This window comes from Lipotes vexillifer, unplaced genomic scaffold, assembly GCF_000442215.2.
Source record: "Lipotes vexillifer unplaced genomic scaffold, Lipotes_vexillifer_v1.1 scaffold147, whole genome shotgun sequence".
In the NCBI taxonomy this organism is placed as follows: domain Eukaryota; kingdom Metazoa; phylum Chordata; class Mammalia; order Artiodactyla; family Lipotidae; genus Lipotes; species Lipotes vexillifer.
Genome location: NW_006778796.1, coordinates 3,931,803 through 3,940,022, shown reverse-complemented (window position 1 = coordinate 3,940,022; position 8,220 = coordinate 3,931,803). Strand labels below are relative to the sequence as shown.

At 39.1% G+C, this 8,220-nt stretch overlaps 1 protein-coding gene across 1 annotated transcript in view; it reads left to right on the top strand.

Annotated features, from left to right (window-relative positions):
• Positions 1–8,220, top strand: part of PKHD1 (PKHD1 ciliary IPT domain containing fibrocystin/polyductin) — a 433,351-nt gene that overhangs the window by 312,157 nt on the left and 112,974 nt on the right. The window contains exon 55 of the mRNA XM_007451921.1: positions 7,347–7,501. Within this exon, the coding sequence (XP_007451983.1) occupies positions 7,347–7,501 (155 nt within the window). The remainder of the gene's footprint in view (positions 1–7,346; positions 7,502–8,220) is intronic.

Genomic DNA, 8,220 nt, shown 5'->3' with positions numbered 1-8,220 from the left:
GAAAGAGTGGGCTTACAGGGAACCTTTCTCAAAGGCTCTCATTTTTTTCTTATCTCTTTTACTTTTTTGTTTTGCGGTACGCGGGCCTCTGACTGTTGTGGCCTCTCCCATTGCGGAGCAGAGGCTCCGGACGCACAGGCTCAGCGGCCATGGCTCACGCACCCAGCCACTCCGCGGCATGTGGGATCCTCCCGGACCGGGGCACGAACCCGTGTCCCCTGCATTGGCAGGAGGACTCTCAACCACTGCGCCACCAGGGAAGCCCTCTCATTTACTTTTTAAAGAAAGTGTGTAAAGCCTTGGCTGGTCTCTTTGTCCTGATATTTTTCTGTTTCTTAAGTGGTTTATTAACTTATTCTGTTATTTATAAGAAAATAACTCTGACCTGAAGAACAAATCATTTCTCATCTCAACTTTTCCCAGGACCTAGGCTTTTAATTCTAAGGTTATCATTGATGATATCTATTTTATTATCTACCATATCCAATCAATGATGGTATTCTACAGATATACTTGGGTTTTTTTCCTGTTTTTTCATTATAGTTTATTACAAGATATTGAATGTAGTTCCCTGTGCTCTACAGTAAACGCTTGTTGTTTATTTTATATATGGTAGTATGCATCTGTTAATCCCATGTTGCCAATTTATCCCACCCCCCCTTCCCCTTTGGTAACCATAAGTTTGTTTTATACGTCTGTTTCTCTTTTGTAAATAAGTTCATTTGTATTATTATTTAGATTTCACATATAAGTGATATCATACAATATTTGTCTTTCTCTAACTTCACTTAGTATGATAATCTCTAGGCCCATCCATGTTGCTGCAAATGGCATTATTTCATTATTTTTTTATGGCTGAGTAATAGTCCATTGTGTATATATACCACACCTCCTTTATCCATTCATGTGTCAGTGAGCACTTGGGTTGTTTCCATGTCTTGGCTATTGTGAACAGTGCTGCTATGAACATTGGGGTGCATGTATCTTTTCAAATTAGAACTTTTGTCTTTTCTGGATATATGCCTGGGAGTGGGATTGCTGGATCATATGCTAACTCTATTTTTAGTTTTTAAGGAACCTCCATACTATTTTCCACAGTGTCTTCTCTGTGGATACATTTGTTTGGAATATTTCTTGTTTGTCTCCTTTCTGCCACATTCTCACTTTGGCACTTCCACGTGGTTCTCTATAACAGCTTCTGAACTGGCTTCCTAAATATTTGATATATGCAATTAGGGGGTCAAAAGTACCCTTGCATCTCCTCTTTACCTTTACACTTCCTACTGATCCTTAAAGATTCCATCACATCTCGTACAAGACATTCAATCTCCCCTCCAGCACACAATGATTTTCCCACTGTCTGAATCACTATTCCATGTGATCTTCTGATTTATAATTTTAATTAAAATACGCTTCTTAGTGATGGATACTGAACTGCTTCAGGTATGTATTTCCTGTTCTTCCAAGCAGCTTCTATAGGAGAGGAAAATATTGGTTTTTAAAATTGATTTGGTGTATTACTTAGCATCTAGTACACAACAGAACATAAAGAAGAGTTCCAATAAATGCCTCCTACGCTGGATTGATGTATCTTTTCTGGAAATTAGAACTTGTTGAGCCTGTTGACTCAATGGCATCTTGTCTAATAAGTTAGAACCTTGAATTTAATTTCAAAAACTACTCTCATTTTTTGGCTCATTAGTCAAACCTCATTATTATACTATAAAAATTTAGTTCAAATGTTAGAACATAGAGCTGGTGGCCTTATTCATTTATTAGCAGGAATTCAGGATCACTTTTGTAGTCTCCAAAAGAAGATGATTCCTTCTGGTCCAGTGAACTAGTGGGTGCTAATCTCAGATTGCCTATTGTCTCCATGCTAGGAAAAGACATGTGAGTTAGGAAGGGAGGAGGGCAATAGATTTCTACAATGAAAATGAGCGTGGACTTTTAGGGCAGGCAGGTTAAAATACTTCTAATTATGCAATTAACTAAATGTGTAATTTTGGGTATTCTCTCTGAGTCTCAGTTTCTTTTTCTATAATATGAAAATGATAATACCTGGTTAATAGAGTAGTTATAAGGATTAAGTAAATTAATGTGGATAAAGAACTTAGCCCGGTTTCTGGCTCCAAGTCAGCCTCACGACCTGGTAGTTATGGTAGTTATTGTATTGTATTGTAAGAATCCTGATTCTTTCAGTCAAAAGTAAAAGTAAAAGCCACCCTTCTTCATCCACTTGGGAGATTGCATCAGGCCCTCCCTCCACCTCTCCTGTTTCTATATTTCAACCTCATTTAGTTCTGCTGAAGAGGTTTCCATGTTCTGCAGGGTGCACATGAACCGAGAGCTGTCGGCTCTTCCCAGCTTTACCACCAGAGAGGGCATGTCTCTTTCCCCTTAGTTTCAATTCAAAAGTCCAGGTGACTACAGTGGATAACACTGTACTGTGTAATTTGCTAAGAGAGTAGAACTTAAGTGTTCTCACCCCAACAAAAGAAAGGGGTGAATATGTGAGGTGACAGATGTATTAATTCATTCAATGGGGGAAATCCTTTCACAATGGGTACGTATATCAAATCATCATATTCTACGCTTTAAATATCTTACAATTTTAGTTTTCGATTATACCTCATTAAGCTGGAAAAGGGGAAGGATTTTGATCAATGAAGACAGGTTGGATCCCTTGCTCACCCTTTGGTAAAAGGCTTGTGAGACTGCAATTCGCAGATCTCACTAGGACCACGTAGTGTGGTGGGTGAGGAGAGCGGTTCTCAGAAGAGATGTGGTGGATTTCCCGGAACAAAGGAGAAAGGAGGTCAGGTAGACAAACAGTTGACACCTACGACAGCTATTCTTGTTGTCACCATCAGCATCATTACAGGATTCGATTTCTTAAACACCTCACATAGTCCAGTGTGGTCTGAGAGTGTCAGGAGATTTCAACAGCAGTTGACAAAAGAAAGTTTAAACTGGAGTTTAAAAAAAAAAGCCTCAGTATTACTAGAGTTCAGAAGTCTACGGCCACTCTTATTCCTCGGGGGAAAACATTTTGGCATCTGGGCACTCTGAGACTGTGGTCGAGTGCAGCTATTATCATTAAGACCTCCCCAAAGTTTAGTTAAATTCATTTAAGTTATAGGTGTTTCTATATGAATGTTTTATACACAGTGGTAAAAACTTTTAAATCAAATTTGGAAGTATGTTTTTTTTCATTCTTTGTAATTATGTTCTTTTGACCAAAAGTATTATGTTTATACTTTTCAAAAGTTATCTTTCAGGAGACTTCTATTTTTTTTTTTGCGGTACACGGGCCTCTCACTGCTGTGGCCTCCCCCGTTGCGGAGCACAGGCTCCGGACGCGCAGGCTCAGCGGCCATGGCTCACGGGCCCAGCCGCTCCACGGCATGTGGGATCCTCCCAGACCGGGGCACAAACCCGTGTCCCCCGCATCGGCAGGCAGACTCTCAACCACTGCGCCACCAGGGAAGCCCCCAGGAGACTTCTTCAGTGATTATTGTTTCCTCTTCTCATATGGTTTCTATTTAGGTCCAATTATGTTGCAAACAGCTCTTAATTTTTTTGTTTATTTATTAATTTTGGTGTGTTTTGCTCAGAACAACGAGCAGGTCTCTCCTCTTCCCTGTAGCTATAGGATTCTTATTAGTATTAATCAGATACATGAAACAGAGCTGGGATTCAAATCCTTAAGCTGGGATTCAAATCCTTAAGCTAGGATTTTTTTTTGTGTGTGTGTGGTACACAGCCCTCTCACTGTTGTGGCCTCTCCCGTTGCGGAGCACAGGCTCAGCGGCCATGGCTCACGGGCCCAGCCACTCCGCGGCATGTGAGATCTTCCCAGACCGGGGCACGAACCCATGTCCCCTGCATCGGCAGGCGGACTCTCAACCACTGCACCACCAGGGAAGCCCAAGCTAGGATTTCTTGAAATGGTTGAAGGGCAACCATAAGAGTCAAAGACTGCAAATGGGAAGAGTGGATATTGGAATTTAAGGAATACTGAATACTAATACTTGACTAGCAGAACATTTTAGTCTATTGATATGAGGATCAAAATTTTCTCTGAAGTTACCACTGTTGCTGTGTGGACATAGAAGGGGTCATGCTCCCTTGCCATCTGTGTATGTTCTTATGAGATATAGTATCCCAAGGCTTCAGGAGTATAGAGGAGAGAGAAATATTTATGAATCTGTAAAGTTTTGGAAGTCTTCATGAAAAAGGTTGACTTAAGTTCATTTGTGTTTTTAATATAAAGTTTGGGATAATAATTTCAATAGTTCCTTTTTCTCTTTGCCTAGAAAATTGCGAGGTGCTCTGGAGTTTACATACCTGGATAGTCACATTTTCATTAAATATTAACTAAAATATCAAAGTTGAATAGCCACAGAAGACAAGAGTACAAAATCATTTACACGGCAGCAGTATCTATTGTGTCAAAATGATGAACAGAAAGGCAGCTGGGTGTTCAGTGGAGAAGAGACCCCCATGAGATGAGACCCCCTTTGCCCCCTTCTTGAAGGCAAAGGAACTCCAGTAAGGTTTTAGGACTGAAGAGCAGAATAAGGGTGATGACATTTTAAGTGACAGGTGAGAAACATTATCTGTTTCTTGGCAGAGTGAGTAGATTCATCAGGCTGGAGCAGAGGACTTATATAAGGAAGTCGGGGGATGAGGCTTCATTTATTTCTTAGTTTACATTATGGTTCATGCTTTGTGTTGTTCTGTAGGTTTTGACAAATATATAATGACATGTATCCATCCTTATAGTATTACACATTAGACTTTTACAGACCTAAAAATCTCCTGTGCTCCATAGGGAATGAGTTTTAATCTCACTTTCACAAGGAACTTTCCTGAACATTGTGGTAACCTATTGTCTGAAAAGTTCTATTCAATAATATAGACAAAAATAAAAAGATTATCCCAGTAACATTGGCCATGAAGGAAAGAATTGATTTCAGTTGTACTGCTAACTTGGTTTGGTGTAACTTTATACTCGTGACCTGATTTTCTTTCTTTCTTTTTTTTTTAAACATGTTTTTTAAAATAAATTTATTTATTTTATTTATTTATTTTTGGCTGCATTGGGTCGGTTGTTGCATGCGGCCTTTCTCTAGTTGTGGTGAGCAGGGGCTACTCTTTGTTGTGATGCATGGGCTTCTCATTGTGGTGGCTTATCTTGTTGCAGAGCACAGGCTCTAGGTGCATGGGCTTCAGTAGTTGTGGCATATGGGCTCAGTAGTTGTGGCTCGCAGGCTCTAGAGTGCAGCCTCAGTAGTTGTGACACACGGGCTTAGTTACTCCATGGCATGTGGGATCTTCCCAGACCAGGGTTCGAACCCATGTCCCCTGCATTGGCAGGTGGATTCTTTAACCATTGCGCCACCAGGGAAGCCCTGGTTTTATTTTTAAGAAGTATTTTTTTCTTACTTCAATATACTACCTGGTAAGTTAGGAAATTTAGATTTAAGTGAAGATGACTAATAAACCCACCTTCCACTGGTGAGCTGACATTTTTAGTGTGCATCTTTCCTATTTTCTGGTTTTGTGCACGCATTATTTTTATTAAAAATAAAGGGGGCATGTTATTTTATATCCATCTTTTTTCAACCAATACATAATGAGCAGAATTCATTGTAATTCAGTGCTCTGCTACAATGTGCTTTTTAATGGCTGTATAATAATCCACTGTATGGGTCATAGACCTCATAAATTCATGGATTGTCATAATACAGTCATTATGAAATGTGGGAGTTTTGCTTTTTATTGCAGGTGAAGAGCTAAGAATCAAATAGGTGGAGTGATGTCATTTAATGGAAAGAATGTAGAATTGATCAGGAGCCTTCCTTTGTCCTAATTCAACCTCTAACTCCATTTAGTTATCTAATCTTGAGTTTTGTTATTTTTTCTCTCTGAATCTTAGCTTCCTCACCTTTAAAAGTTAGGGGTTGCTTTATTATTTTGTAACTGTGGGTTTTCTAGGATGTCATAGCAAATCAGCAAATCCTGTCTTACAAAGACTCTAAATTCTTTAATTAAAATTGCAACCATCCACAATTGTCTTTTTTTCTCTCTTTTTTACTCTCTCTTATTCTCTGTCTAACCTCAGGCACACAGATTTAAATTAATTATAATCTTTGGTTCATAACAGATTCATATCATTGGCCCAAGAATGACCCCCTTTAATTTCTTTCTTTCTTTTTTGGTGTTAATATTATGTACGAAACATCTGTGAATTCCCCACTCACACAATAGACTCTTTAAGGGTGTCTGCTAGTCAAAATCTAAGTTGTCATTTTTTAGCACAAAGGCCATATGTTTTATTTACCATTATGTCTCTAGCACCTACAATAGTGTCTGGTGAATACTGTTGCTTAGAGCGGACAATATATATTGCTCCGTTGAATGACCTGCACGTGGACCTGCTGCCTGGATGAACCTTTACTGGTAGAGGAGACTCTATTGTCAACACTTGCTAAAGTGTGGGCATTAGCAAAAGAGGCAGGCCATTAATATAAACTTACGCTATTGAAGTTGGTAATGACTGTAAATGGAGAATAAAGCAGATATATTCACTGGAAAAGCTAGGCAGCAGGGAACAATTGAACAAAAACTTTATTAAATGTGAGCTAAAAAAACAAAAGTGAACAAAACCCTTATTACATATTGTGATGCAAGCACAATGCTTGGAACTTAGCACCCTCAGGGAATGCATACCTTTGTCCCTGCAATAACAGAGAGATGGCGAAGGGAAGCTCGAAATATCGTCAGTTTTCCAATGAAGATATGAAACTCAAAAGAGTTATGTGACCTCTTAAGGTCACACAGCTACTAAGTGGAACCTCTAGGATTCACACTGTTTCTGCTTGACCACGAAGGTATGAGCCTTAATGTGTGATGATTAATTGTCTGGAAATGGTATTAGAGGTCTTCAGAAAATTTGAGAAAAGATCCCTTCTGAAATACCTTTATTACTCAAACTGTTTCCCAATTGAGGAAGACGATTTCCATTTTAGGAAACCATATGTAGACGGCATATACTAAACTCTGGAACTTTTACTCTTTCTTGTTCCTTTGTCTGGTACTTCATGGCCACAGAATATCTTTGTTAACCCTGTATTGTATACATATCGGCCAGAAGATGAACTCCACTGGCATTAATTTTTTTGCAAAGACCTTTTTTCTCTCTCTTGACTTGATATTTCTACCTTACTCTCCCTGGTGGGAATTGTTGTTTGCAGTGGATTTCCTCTTCTCCCTGGAGTTTAGTAGGTCATCTGTGTTGTACTGCCAGTGTACCTGATTCCATCTTTATGCTGTTACAGAATTATAGTAGAGAACACAGTGGATTGGCGACCCCAAGACAAGATTGTCCTTAGCTCCTCTTCATATGAACCTCACGAAGCAGAGGTCCTCACTGTGAAAGAAATCAGGGGCCACCATGTTAGCATCCATGAACGGCTCAGACACCGGCACATCGGTAAGGCTTTGGTTTGTTAGTTAAGGGAAGTGAATGGGCCAGGAAAAATGTGTTCAGCAACCTGCCTTGGGACCTTGGATCTGATCAGCGTTCAGAGGGGATGGATAATATTTTACTGCTGCCCTAGGCTCATCCTTAGAAGGCTTTATCTCCATCCCTTCATTAATTTTATTGCCTAATTAAAAAAAAATATTTGATGTGAGGGAATTTTTAAACTTTTTATTTATAATGGCAAGCCTAGAAGCAAGCAGAAGGGTTAAGAACCTTGTTCAAGGTCACCGGGCATTTTCATGGCTAAGCCAGAATAAATCTCATGGGAGATGAGTTTCCAGTTCATTTCCTGGCATATTGAATCACACAGCCACTTAGAATGTGGTAGTTATTGTAAATAATGACTCCTTTTTCCATACTTAGGAATGTGTCCTTCCTGACATGAAGTTCATTGTATCAATTGACTACTACTACTGCCCCAAAATATAAATAAATAAATAAAAGCCAAATACCTTTTTCTTGAAAAAAAAGTACTGACTATTTTAATACAGTATACCCACTTAAAATAGATTGCATATAAATAATAAATAACCATATTTCCCGCTTCAGCCTAATAAATAAATTTAACCCAGGAAATATAGCTAATAAGTAAAATACGTGGACATAAAGGGATTAGGGGATATCTTTCTTGTCTCTGATATGTGAGAGGGAAATACATGCTTTCAGCA